The 20,432-nt window shown below is 46.5% G+C and overlaps 1 protein-coding gene and 2 pseudogenes across 1 annotated transcript; 1 reads left to right on the forward strand and 2 right to left on the reverse strand.

Annotated features, from left to right (window-relative positions):
- The first annotated feature begins 6,046 nt into the window (after positions 1 to 6,046).
- LOC123494702 (uncharacterized) lies at positions 6,047 to 9,192 on the forward strand (annotated as a pseudogene).
- Positions 9,193 to 12,872: 3,680 nt separating this feature from the next.
- Positions 12,873 to 15,041, reverse strand: LOC109765722 (uncharacterized). The gene is made up of 3 exons (XM_020324502.4): positions 14,672 to 15,041; positions 13,804 to 14,015; positions 12,873 to 13,661 (listed from the first exon to the last, which is right to left on the reverse strand). Exons 1-3 carry the CDS (start codon positions 14,958 to 14,960, stop codon positions 13,071 to 13,073), a joined length of 1,092 nt encoding a protein of 363 aa, XP_020180091.1. The 5' UTR covers positions 14,961 to 15,041; the 3' UTR covers positions 12,873 to 13,070.
- Positions 15,042 to 18,217: 3,176 nt separating this feature from the next.
- LOC109741994 (uncharacterized) overlaps positions 18,218 to 20,432 on the reverse strand; it is an 86,587-nt pseudogene continuing 84,372 nt past the window's right edge.

Below are 20,432 nucleotides of genomic sequence, written 5' to 3' on the forward strand. Positions count from 1 at the left end.
GTGATGTTCTTGTAAGAGGCTCACCTTGATAGTTATCGGCTGGGTGTTTGCGGAAGGGATTGAAGATGGATCACAAAATAGTTTGTATGAGTGATGGTAGAAAAGGAGGTCTCGATCTTTTCTGGAATAGCCATGTTCATTGATGTAAAACTTAAAGGAACAACTAATACTAGTTCACGTTTGACTGGTATGTATGGACAATTTAAATGGGAAAATAAACACCTAACTTAGAGCCGCATGAGCCAGCTCCATCAGGCACATAATCTCCCGTGGCTTCTCAGAGAGATCTAAATGATAAGGTGGGTGGGAACACGAGACCACCAAATCCCCCTTTCCCCTCCTCCCACGACGCTCCCGCGAGCGTCCGGGAGGCTAAACCTAGCGCCGCCGCCCACCCTCCCCTCCTCCTCTCCCCCTCCCTTGCCGCCGCCAGGGGGCGTGAGCGGGCGAAGCCCGGTCGTCGCCGGCGGCGGCGAGGTCCTCTTGTCTCCTCGCGCGGGGGGAACGGCGCGAGCCGGATCTCTCGGGCCGGGACGTGGTGCTCGTTGCCGGGCGCGGCGGCGCAACGGCGCTCCGGCGTGGGCCTGCGATGGTGGCGTGGCGGCGGCGTGACAGGCAGCAAGGAGGAGGTGCAGGCCGGTAGGTGGTGTCGGCGGCGGCTGCTCCCTGCAGTGCCCCGGCGTCGCCTCTGGCGCTGCGGGTCGAGTTCGACCGGGTCGCGGGCGGCCCTCTCTCCGTGGCTCGGGTGGGGGAGGGGGGCGGCGTGACAGCGGTGGCGGTGGGCATCCCCGTTCAGCCGGGCCCTTTGCGGCGGGACGGCACGGGGAGACCCCCCCTGCTGGCTCCCCTTGGGCCCGGCGGCAGCCGATCTGGTTCCCCTTCCCCTTCTTCGGCATGCAGAGGCGACCGGTGCGCCCCGGTTGGTCCGGGCCTGTGGCTTCGGGGGCGAACATGGTTTGGGGGGAGGCTGGCTGGTGGAGGGGGGCGCTTCCGTGTGCCCCGTCGCCGATCTTGGCCTTGGGCTGCTCCGTCACCTCCCCCTTCCCCCGGACCGGCATATGGCCGCGGTTCCTCTCGTGGCAAGGTGTCCGCCGGTGGCTTCGGAGTCGGCTGGGGGCGTAGATCTGGTCAAAGGTATGCTCTTTGGTGGCTGTCGCAGTGGTTTGGTGGTAGGGCGGCGGTCCTGGCGGTGGAAGGCGCGTATGTCGTGGGCGGACTGCACGTCTCGGTTGCGGGCGCGCAGTCATGGCTGCTTGGGCGGCATGGCTGCGAGTGGTTGGCGGATCGGGGATGCGACGAAGGGATTGAAGCACCGGGGTTCATCACCTGTCCAGTTCGTGCACTGGCCAACGGTGGTGGCATTCGCGGATGTCGTGTTCCTCCTTGTAGGCTCCGTCGTGTTGCTCCCTCTCCTTCGTCTCGCTACGGGTGAAAACTTAATCTTTGGATCGGACGGTGGCGACATTCCGTGGTCGTACCCTTCTTGGAGGCATCGTCTTGGAGCCCTCGGTCCGGCGTGGTTCGTCACACACCCTCCCGGACGATTACTCTTGGTGGTCTCCGTCGGCGCTAAGCCGTTCCTTTTTTGCACATCTTGTAGGTGTTTGGTTGTCGTTGAGGGTGTGTTTCGTTGCCCGGCTTCCTTGTATCTCGCCTTGGGTATGTGTGGTGTGCGTTTATATCGATGCTTTGGATGTGAGTGGTTGTTGCTTTATAATATAAAGCGGGGGAAACCCTTTTTCGTAACACGAGACCACCTTAGTACATGCAGACTTCCCAAGATGCAATTGATGATTGTGAGCTGCACGATCTTGGTTCATCGGTGACCGCTTTGCATGGTCCAGAGGAAGGATAAAAGAGCGGTTTGATCGTGGATTGGTGAATGATGCCTGGTCTAATTTGTTTCATCGTGGTGCGTTGGAAAATTTGGAATTCAACCACTCTGATGATCGCCCAATCTTGGTTGATACTGAATACTATAACCGGCCATTGGCAGGTAACCGTGCACAATCCAAGAGATTTGCGAGCTGGCTTTGAGAGGACAGTTTCCAAGTTACAGTTGAGAAAGCTTGGAATGAAGTTGCAGCTGATCCCTTGGTGAGCAGTGTTTACGAGAAGCTTAACAAGATGCATGCTTAGTTTCATGATTGGGACCAACATGTCCTCAAGATACCCAAGAAACGACTCCGGAGAAAATTATGTCGGGGCCGACGAATGATGTAAGTGAGAAGGAAAGAAATCGCCGAGTTGATAGAGTATCTCATTGAACTTGATGAAATACAAATGATGCAACGGTCCAGAGCAAACTGGCTAAAGTATGGAGATCGTAACGCGAGCTTTTTCCAGGCGTTTGCATCAGCGTGGAGGAAAAAGAATTATGTAAAGAGACTTAAAGATGGAGGAGGGTGTTGGATAGAAGGTATGCCGGAGCTAAACAATCATATTTTAAACTATTTAACTCAACTATTTAGCTCGGAAATGCAGCACACAGATCCTAGTATTCTGGAAAAAGTGCAACGGGAAGTGACCGAACAAATGAACAATTTCTTGCTGGCCCCGTTCACTGCCAATGATGTTAGAGAAGCAGTTTGGAGTATTGGAGATGTAAAGGCCCACGTGCCAGATGGATTGCACATGATGTTCTTTAAAAGGTATTGGCACTTAATTGGGGAAGATATCACTAAAGAAGTATTGTCGGCTATCAATTCAAGAAAGATTCCTGATGAGTGGAATGATACAAGCGTTGTGATGATTCCCAAGATTGACACACCGAAATTGGTAACACAATTTCGCCCCATTAGTTTGTGTAGTGTGCTATATGAAATAATCTCCAAGATGTAGGCCTCTAGACTGAAAAACATTCTGCCTCAAGATATCTCTCCTACACAAAGTGTGTTTGTGCCAGGAAGAATGATCACAGATAACATCTTGATAGTCTATGAATGTGTGCATAAGATTAAGAATATATGAGTTGGCAGACTGGATTATGTGCAGTCAAGCTTGATATGCACAAAGCTTATGATAGGGTGGAATGGTCCTTTCTAGATGATATGATGGTCACCTTAAGTTTCGATAAGAGATGAATTGAGATGATGATGGCATGTGTGAGCTCAGTTATGTATAAAGTGAGGATCAATTTGCAGGAAACATACTTTTTTATTCATACAAGGGGTATTAGGTAGGGAGATCGCCTTTCTCCCTACCTATTTATTTTGGGATTTTCATTTTTATGCTCCTCCTTAATTAGTTCTACTCAGTTTTGCCCATGGCCCATAACATTCCTAACTTTTCCCCTCCACCACTCGGCCCATTCTCATAAATGACCAAATGGAACCTTGCCGTTGGGTCAAAGCAGTTGACCGTTACCTCATGCAGTTACTGACAAGTGGGACCAGGGCTCTTATGACAGGTGGCCCGAGGCCGCTTGTGGCAGGTGGGCCGAGTGATCTTATAACGAGTGGGACCTAGGGCTAGGCTATCACTATTTATCGCCTAAAATAGACCGACCCGCACGCCCGACCCCCATTTAGCCACCGCCCCCACACAGCCCCCACGTAGCTGCCGCCGCCGTCGTTCCGCCGTCACCTACTTCGTCCGTCTTCCTTGGGAGAGCTCTAATGACGCAGGTACCTTGTGCAGTGGCGTCACCCTTTGGCCCATCGATTCAAGGGGTACCAGGTCCTTGGCCATCAGGTAAGTATCAAATCCTAACCCTAGAAACCCTAATTCAAGCCCTACTAAATAGTCCTGAAATATCTAGTGAATATGTATAGAATTAGTTGATAGGGCCACTGGACTTAGCAAATTGGAATAATTATTTACCAATTTGTGAACTAATTAGTTAGTTTGGACCCCCCTCAATACTGATTTTTTGGTTCAATCAATTCTGCTTGTAGGTCAGTGATGGAAGAGTTCTGCGCCGGCGATGAGCTCTTGGTTTCAAAGTGCAAGGAGATAAGCTCCTGGTTTCGTAGCCAAAAAGCTCTCATGAAGCATGCGTTGAATCTGACGTTGGAAGCGTTGGTAGAGGAGGTGATGAAAATGATGCTTGTAGAAAAATGGGTGCTTTCTATTGATCGAAACTATGCTTTGGGCAATGAAGGAGGCGATGGAGGCGTCGGATCCTCAACAGTGAGCTCGCTGGCATGAGTACCGTTGTCGCCTCTCCTCTCTGAATTCGTAGGTTGAAGGGCCGGCGAATTTGCGGATTACCGAAGTGGTCGACGAGAAGACAGTGGATGAGGACAACATGGACGAGGAGGAGGTGGACAACGAGGAAGAGGAGAAGGATAGTGAGGAGGAGGAGGTTGCAGACAAGGAGAAGGAGATGGAGGAGGAGGATGTCGTCGATGGTCCCGGTTGGTGCCACGAACCGGGACTAATGCTCTTGGTATATAAGTAGCACTTAGGAATTTTGCAGAGTTCATCACCAGTTGCCCCCGACGACGCCGAGCACATTGACACCGCCAGGCTGCCCCGTCGCTGTCCGCCGCCCCTGCCGTCGCCGTCGCTCTCGTCGCCGTCGCCGTCGCCGTCGCCCGCGCCCCTTCCCCGGCCCGCCCCCGCCGTCATCGTCGCCGTCGCCGTCGCTCGAGCCCCTGCCCCGGCCCGCCCCCGCCATCGCCGCGCTCTCGTCGCCGTCGCCCGGGCCCCTGCCCCAGCCCGCCCCCATCGCCGCCGCCACGTTCGGTCCGGCCGCCGGCCTTCCCCTTTTTTCCATATATTATGATGTTTTTTTTTCAGATTATGTGCATATGTGTGTATATATGATTATACGTCCTATTTTTTTCAGATTTTTTGTTCGTATATATGATGATTTGTTTTTTTGCTTTTTTGTAAAAATGTATATATGTATGTATGTTCTCTGTGTATATATGTTCATACACGCAAAATTTAGATTTTTAGAAAAGTTTTATCTATGTATGTTCTCTGATTTAGTGCATTTTAGGTTAGTTTCATTTTTAGAAAAGTTTTATATATTTAGGAAGAAGGAAGAGAAGGAAGAAGAAAAAGTTTTATATATGGAAAAGTTACATTTTTAGAAAAAAATTATATATCTAGCTAGGAAGAAGGAAGAAGGAAGAAGAAGAAAAACTTTTATATATGCAAAAGTTACATTTTAGAAAAGTTTTATCTAGGAAGAATGAAGAAGGAAGAAGAAGAAGAAAAAGAAGGAGAAGAAAAAGGAAAATAATAAGAAGAGGAAGAAGGAGAAGAAGAAGGAGAAGAAGAGGAGAAATAAATAAGAAGAGGAAAAAAAGAGGAGAAGAAGAAAGGAATAGAAGAGAACAAGAAAAAAAATAGAGTAATTTCTATTTTTTTCTACTTCACCTCTATTCCTTTCTTCTTTTTCTCCTCTTTTTTTATTTTTTTCTTTATCGGGTATGTCGTTGTCGATATACCACCTCCCCGATAACTTCGACATGAGGGGGGTCGATATACCCCCTCCCGATAACTTCGACATGAGGAGGAATAGGGGGTCGAGGGTTTGAGGGTCGTCGAGGGTTCGGTTTCTTATGTTTTAGCGGGTCTGTAGTCGTCGATATACCCCTCTCCCGATAACTTCAACACGAGGGGGGGGGGTCGATATACCCCCTCCCCGATAATATTATTTTCCCATGTACGTATGTCGTCGTTGTCGATATATAACCCCCTCCCGATAACTTCAACACGTGGGGGGGGGGGGTCGATATTACCCCCTCCCGGATAACTTCGACATGAGGTGCGGTCGATATATATACCCCCTCTCGACTGTGATAACTTATACCGCGGGAGCACCCCCCGACCCTCTCGCTCGACCAAAACTCTCGAGGACACCCAAACCCTAGAAAAAAACGATGTCGGTCTCCTACCCCCTCCCGCCGCGCCCCTACCCGACAAACTATCTCGAGGCCACCCCACCCGCCGCGCCCCCACCCGCGTCGAGGCCACTAATTAATATGATTCCTTACTGTGATTAGCTAGCTAGTTCTACGTTTCCCACTAATATATCCATATGTCGTCATGTTTGTGTAATAATTGCCATGTTGTAATATTTGCAGAAACAATGGAGCACACACGAGACGAGGAAGCAGAACAGGTGTTGGGGGACATAATCTTAGCCGGAGGTGTTAGTGATATCTTCTCGTGTCTTAACGACAATGATGGTCTGGAAGAACAGGGTGAAGAAGCAGGCTACGGTGATCGAAGAATGGAGGAGGAAAGACATGATTATGATGGCTCCGGTGACCCAATGGCGGTGCAAGAAGGAGACCGTGATGACGGCTCCGATGACCGAACCGAGTCCGGCCAGGTATATATATTAGTTAAGCCTGTGCTGACTAGCTAATTGATGCATTCATTGTTTTGGTATATGTACACATATTAATTAACTCTCGTGTTTCTTCTTTTTTCTAGCCCTCCGGATCGAGCACAACTTCGGTAAGGAGACGAGGCCCGAAGAAAAAGTTGAGCTCGGATGAAAGGTTTGAGATCACAGCAATCGCGCGTGACGGTGAACCGATTGAACCCATCCGGACAAAGAACGCATTTGCTTCTCAGTGCGGGGTTCTTGTTAGGGACAAGATCCCGATCAGCATCCACCAATGGTATAAGCCTAAGAAAGAAGACCCTGAGGTGTCTTATGTCAATGATATGCAGAAAGATGATCTTTGGACTGAGCTGAAGGCAAATTTCACCCTACCGCCAGAGGAGGATCCGGAGAAGCCAGTTAAAGAGCAATTAATCAAGTCTTTTGCTCTTAAGAAGATGGCAGACCTATTCAGGAGGTGGAGGAAAGAGCTGAAAAATTTTGTCGACAAAGGAGAGACACCAGAATTCATCGGCAAATATGAGAAGATCAGAGATCACTGGCCCGCATTTGTGGCCCACAAGACATCGGAAAAGAGTAAGAAGATGGCGGCGACAAACAAGCAAAATGTCGCGAAGAAGAAGCTTCACCATCGCACGGGGTCAGGTGGCTACCTCAGAGCCCGACCTAAGTGGGCCAAGGCTGAGAATGATCTGCTTGATAAAGGGATCGAACCAGAGACAATGAACTGGCCAGACCGTTGCCGGACTTGGTTCTTCGGGGCTGGCGGAACCCTGGACCTGTAACAGGGAAGTGCCATTGGATGGACGAGCAAATGAAAATACCAGTCAAGAGGCTTCAGCACTATATCGATGCAGCGCAGCAAGGGACGTTCGTTCCAGACAGAGAGAAGGACGAGCTCACAATGGCCCTCGGGAATCCTGAGCACCCTGGACGGACACGAGGCACGCCAGGCTCCGTTCCGTGGAAGGTTGGTTTTCCGGACGCAGGCGGTTACAAATGCCAGGAGAGGAGGAAGAAAGTGCAGCTTTCCGAACTGCAGGCGCTGCATGAAAGGGTACAAGGGCTAGAGGAACGAGAAGCCGAAGCAAATCGTCGCAGCAAACGAACTGCCGAAGCTTCCCCCGAAGCTACCCCGCCATCTCAGCGGAGAAGCAGCGTGGCTTCCACCGAGCTGCTTCAGCCAGAGCATGTCTTGACGGCTCCTGCTAGCTACCCCGTGGATTTTATCACGGAGTCTCAAAATTGCCACCTTATGATGCAATGCCAGAACTTAAAAGTCAAGGTGGCTGTCGGCCAAGTTCGACCTTCTGAACCCGGCGCAACTTTTCACTGTCGTCCGATTCCAGAAGGATATGCTAGGGTGACAGTGGACGAAATAACGGAGGGATTTGAGGACCTCCAGCTTGACCACCCTACCGGTGAAGGGGAGACTCGGCTGGGTTCTGCTCTGAAGACTCCATGCATATGGCGGAAGGAGTTCATCAACATTCCGAACTGGACGCCTCCGCCTCCTCCTCCTCCTCCGGCGAGTGACGATCAGGGCACTCAGCCTCCTTCTCCGGCGCGTGGGGGCACTCCGCCTCCTTCTCCGCCTGCGCCGGTGCGCCCGAGCAGCCAGCAGTCTCCTCCTTCTGCGCCTCGCCAGCAAGGGCGGAAGAGACCCGCCACCGCCCCGGCTGCTCCGGCGCGTCGTAGTCCTTCTCCTCCGCCTCGTAAGCAAGCACGAAAGAAGACAGCCGCAGCCGGTCCGTCTGCTCCGGCGTCCAGTAGTACAGCCAGAGGCGGGAGGCAATACAAATACGGTCCATCGTCTCTCAAGCCTCTAGAGAAGTTACCGTACGAGATGACCGAGGAGGAAAATGTGAAGATCGTGCGGACCGAAGTGAACGACTTCTTTGAAGGGCAGAAACATCCACCTCCGCATGAGAAGATAGATCCGGTGAGAGTGAAGCATACTCTGGCTGCCCTGAGGAAACCACCAAAGTCTCCGCCGAAAGGCAACTATGAGCGCATCCTTGAAAAGTCATTTGTCCAAGCGGAGCGGTCGGGAAGTACTGTCAGTGATCAAAGGTTAGCAGAACGATGAGCTGGGAAAAAAATTGCCCAGCTCGGCGAACAAGCGAACCAATCGCTCCCCCCGCTCCAGGTGTCTAGCGATATCGTCGCTAATGTTCCGGGCGGGATGGTGGCTGGTTATAACAATCCTGGAGATTAGCTGCCCGACGATGTACATTATGATTTCTTGGAGGTGGACGAACACAGATACGTGTACGGGAAGCCTCTCGTCAAAGATGAAAGATCTCTAACGACGATGATGCAGAGATTCCATGATTGGTACATGAAAACCTGCCGAGAGTCTGAGGGGAGGAATATTTTGATGCTAAGAGTTAGAGAGGAGAATGACCTCGTTGGAATTGAACTGTTGAATGTTCCATTTGAGGAGTTCTTCACGTTTTTCAATCTAAAGGCCCTCGATAAATTAATGGTCACTTGCTACTGCCTGTAAGTAGTACTACTTCTGTCATTAATTAAGTCTTTATATATAGGTCAGCTCTTTCATTGCATGTATTTTTAATTATCCTCACTATATTATGCAGATTCAAGATCGCCGAATTGAAGAAAAAACAAGTCGGTGATATTGGGTTCATTAACACAAATCTCATAGATAAATATATGGTTGAATCTCATGCCAAAGATACCGAGGCCAAGCTGCTACAATCGTTTGTATTAAATCAAAACAAAGCTATAATACTCTTTCCTTACGAAGTCAAGTGAGTGTTACTGTCTTGTGCATATCCCTTATTAGTCGAGGTTATGGTAATGTAATTGATGAGTTATGCATGCTTGCGCAGGTACCACTATATTCTCCTAGAGATTAAGCTTGAGCAGGGACAAGTAACCGTCTTAGACTCGAGACGAAAAGATCCCACGGAGCATGCGGACTTGACTGAAATTCTAGAGAAGTAAGTTAAACCGATCATTATCGCACCATATCGGCAACTTTGTTCATTTCGTGATATCAAGTAATTGTTCTCTTTGTCTGGCAGGGTTTGGAAAAAATTCTCCTCAAAAACTCCGGGACTGCCGAAGAAGCTGCAATTTAGATACCCGAAAGTAAGTACTATAGTAGCATGTTCCACGCATCTCCTAGTGATTCAAGCGCTAGTTTCATCAATACCATTTAGCATGCTTGCTAATTATCAGTTTGATTGACCTCTATTCTTCCTTGTAAAGTGGTTGTGGCAGGAACAAGGGAATGATTACTGTGGATACTAGATTTGCGAGTCCATCCGCCACACGACCTGTGAGCGGGGCTACACTGCCAAACAATATGAAGTGCGTAAATAATAATATTCACAATTTTATTTTATTACCATCATTTGTGTTCAGTTTCATTTATTCATATATATGTATTGACCCCTTCTTCAAATTAGATATTTCGGATGCGGGATGAACTCCTAGCACCAGATCGTATGCGAGGAATTCAAGAGGAATTGGCGGCATTCTTTCTTGACCACGTGATCGCTAAAGACGGAGAATACCATGTGGACCCTGATCAGTTCGTTTTAAATTAGGAGATTATATTGTAAGAGATACTTATATTGTATATATGTAGCCAGTAGCGTCGGATAGATATACGAGAACTTGTTGTTCGACCAATCTCTCAGAGAAGGAGAGGTGGTCGATATCACTTCTCTCTGTATGCATATGTTCATGACGATCTTCTGTTTCCTTTAATTGCTTACTAGCTAGCAAGCGTGTCTAGTCCTCTCTATTCGTATATATAGTACGTAGCGTCGACCAAGCACGGAGATATAAGAGAGGACACTTCTCTCTATTATAATTAGCTAGCTAACACAAACACCTAAATTATTAACCCCCCAAAGCCGGCCCCGTGGGCTCACGAACCGGGTCCAATGCCCCCATGGGTCCCGGTTCTAGATCGAACCGGGACTAATGGGCTGACCCGGTCTGGACCAAAGCCCCCTTTTCTACTAGTATGACCAGGGGGGTTTGGAGATCATCGCACACTACTAGGGAAAAACCTAGTAGTAGCACGGGGTTAAGGGCTAGCAGTAGCGTGGGTGCCCGGCGCTACTTCTAGGGCGCTACAGCTAGTTGTTAGTAGTAGCGGGAGTCTGACCCCGCGCTACTACTACTTGTGTCTAGCAGTAGCGTGGGGTTGGACCTGTGCTATTGCTAAATAACAACATCGCCGGTTGTTTCCCCGCGCTACTACTATTCGTGCATATTTCATTTCTTTATATTTATACTGTATTTATACACCGCTATACAAAATTTATACAGTAGCAATGAAGAGGTTGTGGAAGAAACACAGATTATATTAAAGTGGATGGATCCAAGTGACCAAGTTGAATTAGTAGGAAGATATGACGTTGGAACATCACGCCATTATACAAGTGTTGAAGTGCTTGCAACTAAGATGGTCAAGGCTCCTCTCTTTCATGTTGAGAGGAGTCTTGACCACCTTAGTTGCAAACACTTCGAGTGATTTTACTTTAGATGATGCAACAACCTCCTTATATATGCCCCCAATGCAAATTGGACTTGATAGGCATTTTCTTCATTCGACACTTGTGTACCATCCTAACATCATATCGTTCTACTAATTCAACTTGGTCACTTGGATCCATCCAATTTAATCTAATACGTGTTTGTTCCATCCCAATGATATAACAACTCATCATCATCGTAGTCTGTTACTTGTATACTGCATTGAGTTTTTTCCCGAAGAGGAGGGGTGAAGCAGTATAGTAGAGATAAGTATTTCCCTTATTGAGAACCAATAGGAGCACCAAGCAAACTCCAATGAGCAGCGCCTACACACAAAAAAGCAAATACTTGCACCCAACACGGGCAAGAGGGTTGTCAATCCCCTTGAACTCGTTACTTGTAAGGATTAATTCTGATAGTGATAGATAGATAATAATAAAATTATAATAAAAAGTATAAAATTCCAGCAAGGTATTTTTGGTTTTATGTTATGATAAAGGTAAACCCGAGGGCCATAGTTTTCTAATAGTTTTTAGTTGATAGTTTGTAGTTTATATATAACACTTTGATTTAGTATGGTTAACTGAATTAGCAAATATTTAGACATAGTTAATAGTTTTAGTTGGTATATAACACTTTGATTTAGGATAGCTTCTAGGGTTTAGTTGATAGCTTATCTCCCAAGGAGAGCCGACAACTCCCGCATGAGATTCATGCTAGCACTTGCGGGCACCACATGGCTCCTCGAACCCTGGTGAGCAAGGACTACCGTGCAGGCTTCTATTCTCCTACAACAAGGCAGACATAGTGGACCTCGTCAACAAATGCCTGGGATGCTAGCTTCTCGCTAAAGCCAACCACTTACTGGCTAAAACCCTTAAAACAGTTGCAATAACATGTCTTTTTGTGGTCTGTGGGGTGAACATTGTTGGACCTTTGTGCAAAGGCAAGGGCGGTAATAAATACCTCTCCTCTTCACCAAGTGGATTGAAGCAAAGCTGGCCATCAGTCAAGCTGCCGAGACGGTCATTTAAATTTCTGTCCGATGTGATTCATTGTTAAGACATATGCCCCATAGCATCATCATGGATAACTGGAAGAACTTCACATCGGGAGCGGTCCAAGGTTACTATGAAGAGTGCAACATCAAGATGGACTTTGCTTCCATGTATCACCCGCGGACCAATGGGCAGGTTGAACGAGCCAAAAGACTTCCTCGGCAATATCAACCCGAGGTTGATCAAATCGCTAAGAATGTTGACGGGAAGTGGGTCGAGGATCTCGACTCTATCTTGTGGAATCTAAGGACTATGTCCAACTGATCTACCAACAGCACCGCATTTTTTATGCTTTACGATGCAGAAGCCAACCTCCCCAGGGACATGCTGCAGAGCTTTTTTCTTTCCCTTTTTACTTTTGTTTGGCATCAAGGTATAGAAAGGTACTCCAGTAGCAGAAAAGTTCAGCAAAAATATAGAATTATCCATCTGCTTAAAGTAGTAAAATATCCTGACTTAAAATCTACTCCCTCCGTCCAATAATATAAGAACGTTTTTTACACTACACTAGTGTAAAAAACTTTCTTATATTATGGGACAGAGGGAGTACTAGATTACAAGTGAAAGCATCGCACTTGGAGAGCACAAATGCAAACATAGTCTTGGTTTGTATAACACAGAATAGGTGGAATAAGCCATGATGAAACATCCAAATATTCACTTGCAGTCAGAATCCATAGCATAGTCATCAAAACAACGATACATCTGACTTGCCCTTCTTCAGAAGTTCCACATGAATGTTGTCCTTCAGCCATGCCATGTATATACATCTTCCAATTTATGCCAGCCAATGATATACTACTCCCTCCGTTTCTAAATATAAGACCTTTTAGAGATTTCAATACGGGCTACAAATTGATGTATATAGACATTTTTTGGAGTGTAAATTCACTCATTTTGCTCCATATGTAGTCCACATTGGAATCTCTAAAAAACAGAGGGAGTAATAGATGACAGAAACTAGAAATGTTCAACTTTCAGCATAATACACTTCAAACATAACTGCTTCCATCCAGTACTGCCAAAAGGCAGAAACAACAAATTCAATATACCACTCCATGACAATATAAACATATAACTTAGTTCGCTACAAACATTACTTGATCCATTACATCATTTTGAAGCATGATAACACAACCCTCACTTCATAACACCACAACTTTGTTTGTCATGTTACTACAGGATTACCGCCTATAGTCCAGCATGGACCAGAAGACCTTCACTTGAAGCTTGGCAGTACCACAAGAGAACTCTTTTTTCTCTTCACCACGGTGTTGTGGTGTGAATTCAACTTTCTGTTTTCTAGTAGCAGCACCACCAAGACCACGGACTGCAAAGCCAAGTGTGAGCATACCATCCAGACGGAGGGTCATGACACGCCGACGGAGTGTGATATCTGTACGGCCTTCACAAGACACCACACCGTCTTCCTTGCTATTATAAATCACAATCCTAGGTTGAATGCCATTTATGCCAGCCGTGATATTTCCACAGAAACGTCCCTCAAGTAACTTGATCTCGAACGTACCCTCGACAGCATGAAGAAGAGTTGCATACCTCACGTCCACAATACTAAACCAGCTCTCAAGAGTTTGATGTGCAACAGCAACCTTTTTGACTCTAGGCAGAACTCGTCCATCAATCATAAGCAAACCCTTGCTGATTTGCTCGCCTAGAGGCTCCTCGCCAACCTTGATTTTAAGATCAATCTCCAGATATATGAAATCAAGTAATACCAGACCTCGACCTGGGCCAGTTAAGATCAAATTTTCATCCTGTGAAAAGCAATAGCTCAAAAGATTAGATTATGATAATCCAAATATCAATAAAGCCTCCAACGGAATATGCAATAGAGTTACAAAATAAATAAAATCAAGAGGCACATAAGCAGTGATTTTCAAGCAAAGGCGTACGTACCCTTGACTTGATAGGTTGGCAATTGTCCCTGGTGCGGTTAAAGAGGTACATGCACTTGTGGTCGATGCTGTCTCTAGCGATGATAGTGCCATACACATTGATTGGGAAGCCTTTATCCGAGGATACTATCTTGACAGTAAGTATGTTTGCAGTGTCTCGGAGTTTCAAACCATGTACAGACCTCTTGGTGTATCGCATTGGAGGGATAGGCGCTGCGATGGAAAAAACAAAAGCAGCAGCAGCTAATTGTGAGGGACAAAAGAATTATGTAAAGCAAAAAATGCAATACAATTCAGTTTTCGTATTCACATTCATACTGCGAGAAATTCACTTTTCAGACCATGTTTGCGTCTCACTCAACACAGCAAACTATTCTTATTTCACTTAGACAGTAGTACAAATCAAATCACTCAACAACAACCGCATATATAGTTGATGCAAACAACACGAGACAGATAAATAACAAGACATGGTAAGAATGAAACATTTTCTGTTAACTTTAACAATTAGTCAGGGTTTGAGTCAGCAAGCATAACAAGTAAGGGTATGGAAAAAGAGAAGAGTTGCACAGGACGCAAATCTTTTCTGTTGTGTCTAGACAGGAATCTATGCTACTCTTGTTGGTGTATTAATTTTAAACAATGAGCCAACAAATGAGCAGTAATCAACAACATATAATGCGCAATTGTTGTGAATTATGAAATATGGGACTGAATATTGTGCAATTGTTCTACATAACTATCTGTAAGGGAGATTCCAGCAGTGGGGCTAGCAATCATGTAAACAACTTCCAAGAAATGTAAACACACAATTGGAAATGTACGCCTTTAAAACGGAATCGGGATCTAGGTTTCGATGGGCAACTTACACTCCTCGTTGATGTCGAAGACCGAGAAGTCGTTGAAGGAGTAGCGGGTGCAGACCTTGCGCTTCGTCTTGGGGTCGTACTCGACGATGGATGCCATGACCCGCTTGTGATCTAGGCCTCGCCGCCGTCTCTCCTCCGCCTTCCGCGCCTTCTCCTCTTCCTGCCGCGCCTTCTCCTCTTCCTCCCGCCGGGTCATCTCCAACGCCCGAGCTCGCCTGGCTAGATCCCTCGCCTCATCGTAGAAGATAGGCTCCACAAAGCAGAAGTCATCCTCCTCGACGCAAGCCATGACGATCCCTGTCGCAGCCGCCGCCGCCGCCGTCGCCGATGAAGCTAACCCTAAGTCGAGGCCTGCCCGGCTCCACGCCCTCCTCCTTTATTTCCCTATCGCTCTGCTGCTAAATCCTTCAGGCTAGGCCAAGGCCCAACTGGCCTGCTTCTTTGGATGGGCCCATTTCTGACAGCTGACGACCAATTTGTAGGAATGTTCAAGAACCTAGAGCCAGGTTTTGGGAAGGTTACCATCACCAAGATAGGTATTTTTATATTCTGTTTGTACTGGTTTTGGTTATCGTTCTTTTTTATTTTTACTTTTATTTTATTTAAAAATGTTATTTTTCGCTTTATTTTTACTAGGTTCAACATTTTCAGAGTTACCATCACCAAGAATGTTATTTTTATAGCCAAGTTTCAACATTTTCAGAGTTCGTTTTGTAGTGATTTTCAATTTCACAGTCATTTAGCTCTCTAAACAAATCGGTAAATGACTGAAAAATAGCAAATGATGTTAGAAAGTGTTGAAAATTGACGACGTCGCTTTGAATGGTGCATAAGGAACGCAAAAAAATTCTGGAGTTCAAATAAGTTTAAAAATATAAAGTGCCCGCGTAACAGATGAGTTCTCGTCCGAAACCCTGATACTCCGAAAGAGATTGTCCAGTTTGTACATGAAGTGCGTCCAGTTTTTGCCGTGACCCTCTCTATTCTTTTGCACATGCTATGCGGGTGAAATGATGATACCATGCCAAGTTTCAACATTTTCAGAGTTCATTTTGTAGTGATTTTCAATTTCACGGTCATTTAACTCTCTAAACAAATCGGTAAATGCCTGAAAAATAGCAAATGATGTTAGAAGGTGTTGAAAATTGATGACGTCGCTTTGAATGATGCATACGGAACACAAAAAATTTCTGGAGTTCAAATAAGTTTAATAAAATGAAGTGCCCGTGTAACAGATGAGTTCTCGTCCGAAACCCTGATACTCCGAAAGAGATTGTCCAGTTTGTACACGAAGTGCGTCCAGTTTTTGCCGTGACCCTCTCTACTCTTTTGCACATGCTATGCGGGTGAAATGATGATACCATGCCAAGTTTCAACATTTTCAAAGTTCATTTTGTAGTGATTTTCAATTTTACGGTCATTTAGCTCTCTAAACAAATCGGTAAATGACTGAAAAACAGCAAATGATGTCAGAACGTGATGAAAATTGATGACGTAAACATGTAAAAATATACATAATTCTACACATAGAGTTCAATGAAGACCAAGTGCTTGTGATAGTTTGAAAAGTAACATATTTAAGGTGTTAAAAATCCTGCTAGGGGAGCGAGGTGGGACTAAAAACAGCCTGCCACAACCTCTTTAGTATCGGTTCATACCACAAACCGGTACTAAAGGGGCTCGCCGGGCCCCGGCCTCTTTAGTACCGGTTCGTGGCATGAACCGGTACTAGAGGTTCGTTCCGAACCGGTACTAAAGATCTCCTCCCGCCTAGCCGTTGGAACCGGCACTAATGGACACATTAGTGCCGGCTCAAATTCAAACCGGGACTAATGTGGCTCACATTTGACCCTTTTTCTACTAGTGATACCGCCACTAGTGAAGCCGAGGAAGTTGAAGTTCCGCTGCTTCTTCCTTTTCTGACACATGCCCTGTTGTCTTCTTGACGCAACTTGTCTTTTTGGTCGTTGTACATGATGTATTCCAAACACTCATAGTGAAATAAAACAAACCGATGGTGTTTTTCGGAAAAAAAAGTTGCATTCTTCTACAACGTCATAACCGAAGCCATGCCGAAAGAGACTCAGATGTAGATAATGAAGAAATTATGTGGAATTCGGACAATACCCAATTAAGATTTTTCTTCTTCTTTACTTTGATGGATCTTGGAGGCTACAATAGGGATAGCCGAGTCCATAGGAGCCTGGTACACCGCACGATCATAGCATCCACAATTGGGATATATAATCTTCAATAAGTATTCATCAAGAATTTCCTGGAGACCTACAAGCGGACAACAATGTGTGGCATCTTGCCCTTTGTGTTCAAGAGGAGAGGAGGGTGAATCATACTAAGACTACATCCACCGTTTCTCCCTGAAGAAGAACCACCCGAAGGACATCACAAAGGGCGAGGTCATCTCTGCCTTTCAAAAATGTGTCTGGGACGAACTCCTGACTCACATGTTAGGGCGAGTATGTCCTAGGACCACTCGCCAGCTCTTTGACCAAACCAACAAGTACACCGTCGTCACTGAGGCCGTCCACATTTAAAACAGATGACCGAAGAAAAGGAAAAAAGTATCCCCATGTCTTTTCAAAGCTAAAGGATAGTGTCAAGTAGTCTATGAAAAACAAAAACCACAACAAGCACAAGAGTGGCGCGGGGCACTAGTGGTAGTGGAGGTGAACTCATTGACGATGCCGACATTACAATCAGCGCTCTAATCATCTATTTGAATGGCGTCAACCACCTCCCCATTCTCTTCACTTCACCTGCTATTTAGTCACCTCACCTCTCCTATCATCAACCGGAGCACACCTCCAATCCCACTGGGCTATAGTCACGTGTGGTAATAAAGGCCCAGTAACCACATTGTGGCCCAAGCCCATGACTCAGAATCCACGTACACATCTTCACCTTGCCGCACAAGACATGCAAACTTCGATAGACGTACCACAGATTCGTTAGCTAGGACTAGCTCTCATACGAGGCTAGAACAACCAATCCAATTCCAAACAAGCAGGAAGAAGGGTACTACATCGACCCGAAGATCTGAACCTGAGTAAACCTATCTTCATGTTCACCACACATAACACTGTTATGCCGCATCAGGTAGGGGTTGCGTGTGCCAGAGACGGGTCTGGATTGGATCCAATTTACATTCTGGCGGCATCGTTGAAGGCCAGAGCTTCCGCTATGGTTCGCTCAACTTCACCTACGACTCGGCGGGACAACGAGCGGTCACCGACAGTCTTACCTTAGGCTGCAGACTCAAGTTCAGGGGTCATAGCACAATCTTCTCTTCTTGTCTAACGAACATATACACACCACTTTGTTAATTCCAAATAATGAAATCATACATCATAATTCATCTTTACTAGAAAATATTACATCATAAACTCGTCTTTACCCAAAAAGGATACATTAAAAAATTCATTTGAGGAGTGTTACCAGAATAAATTACATCATCAACTTGACTTTACGAGAAAAGGTTACATCATAAAGCTCGTCCAAATCTTCCAAGTAGTTGCTAGTTTATTCATTCACTACTGCTGATTTATTTTCCTCAAGCATTTGTTAAGGAGATATATCCATTCTTTCTCATCCACTCCATACTCCAGTGGTTGTTAACGTTCTTGTAGGTCCAATAAGCCCGTCCAAAGGTGGCTTGCCGATACACATCCATTTGTGCATTCCCGAACCTCTGGTAATCTTCCTTCGTTGCACCGGATACCTTCCACTCAGCCACCCATTCACCTGCACAAAACATGGGATGCATGAGATGTTGTAGACCTACTTGGTTTTCACTGGAAACACTTAAGTTCATGTATGACAGTATGAGTTGCGGAAAAGAATGACGGAGCTACAGCTGGGTGAGGGGGAGCCATGCCCCATCTATACTTCAAAGTTTCATGTGAAGTAGTAAAAGAAATTGTGTTTGGCTACCACAATGATTGGTAATTTCATCTATTGGTAGCCCCTTCCCTGGCAAAAATTTCATGCATGCTCCAACTTCCAAGCAGGACCCGATTTACAATATCACACACTTACCAACAAATGTGAGAGCGCCAATTCTCCTTGAGAGAGTCCTGAGATCATTGGCAATGGTGTTCCTCACGTAATCAATGTTCTGCTGCACAGTGAAAGTACTAAACTTGTTGTCGAACAGTGTGTAGTAGTGCACGTCAATGACAGATCTCGGGAACATTCCAGCGAAGTCGAGGAGCTCGGTCGAAGGTGCCGCCAGATGGTTGGACATGATCACATAGGTCGTGAGCGAGTGCTTTGTCACGCCCACGATGCGGCTATATCTCCCACGTGTCGAGGCACGACTTAGAGGCATAACCGCATAGTGGTTTTGTCGCAAGAAGGGTCATCTTCACACAATCCCATGTAATGAACAAAAATGGGATAAAGAGTTGGCTTACAATCGCCACTTCACACAATACATAAATATTATTCATGTTGGAAATATGCCCTAGAGACAATAATAAATGGTTATTATTATATTTCTTTGTTCATGGTAATTGTCTATTGTTCATGCTATAATTGTATTGTCCGAAAATCGTAATACATGTGTGAATACATAGACCACAACGTGTCCCTAGTAAGCCTCTAGTTGACTAGCTCGTTGATCAACAGATAGTCATGGTTTCCTGACTATGGACATTGGATGTCATTGATAACGGGATCACATCATTAGGAGAATGATGTGATGGACAAGACCCAATCTTAAGCATAGCATAAAAGATCGTGTAGTTTCGTTTGCTAGAGCTTTTCCAATGTCAAGTATCTTTTCCTTAGACCATGAGATCGTGCAACTCCCGGATACCGTAGGAGTGCTTTGGGCGTGCCAAACGTCACAACGTAACTGGGTGACTATAAAGGTGCACTACGGGCATCTCCGAAAGTGTCTGTTGGGTTGGCACGGATCGAGACTGGGATTTGTCACTCCGTGTGACGGAGAGGTATCTCTGGGCCCACTCGGTAATGCATCATCATAATGAGCTCAATGTGACTAAGGCGTTAGTCACGGGATCATGCATTGCGGTACGAGTAAAGAGACTTGCCGGTAACAAGATTGAACAAGGTATTGGGATACCGACGATCGAATCTCGGGCAAGTAACATACCGATTAACAAAGGGAATTGCATACGGGATTGATTGAACCCTCGACACCGTGGTTCATCCGATGAGATCATCGTGGAACATGTGGGAGCCAACATGGGTATCCAGATCCCGCTGTTGGTTATTGACCGGAGAGGCGTCTCGGTCATGTCTGCATGTCTCCCGAACCCGTAGGGTCTACACACCTAAGGTTCGGTGATGCTAGGGTTGTAGAGATATGTGTATGCGGAAACCCGAAAGTTGTTCGGAGTCCCGAATGAGATCCCGAACGTCACGAGAGGTTCCGGAATGGTCCGGAGGTGAAGAATTATATATAGGAAGTCAAGTTTCGGCCACCGGGAAAGTTTCGGGGGTTACCGGTATTGTACCGGGACCACCGGAAGGGTCCCGGGGGTCCACCGGGTGGGGCCACCTATCCCAGAGGGCCCCGTGGGCTGAAGTGGGAAGGGAACCAGCCCCTAGTGGGCTGGGCGCCCCCCCATGGGCCTCCCCCCATGCGCCTAGGGTTGCAAACCCTAGGGTGGGGGGCTTCCCACTTGCCTTGGGGGGCAAGGCAACCCCTTGGCCGCCGCCCCACCCTAGATGGGGTTTGGCCGGCGCCCCCCCCTCCCAGGGGGCCTATATAAAGGGG

The sequence above is a fragment of the Aegilops tauschii genome, chromosome 1, assembly GCF_002575655.3.
Source record: "Aegilops tauschii subsp. strangulata cultivar AL8/78 chromosome 1, Aet v6.0, whole genome shotgun sequence".
Classification (NCBI taxonomy): Eukaryota; Viridiplantae; Streptophyta; class Magnoliopsida; order Poales; family Poaceae; genus Aegilops; species Aegilops tauschii.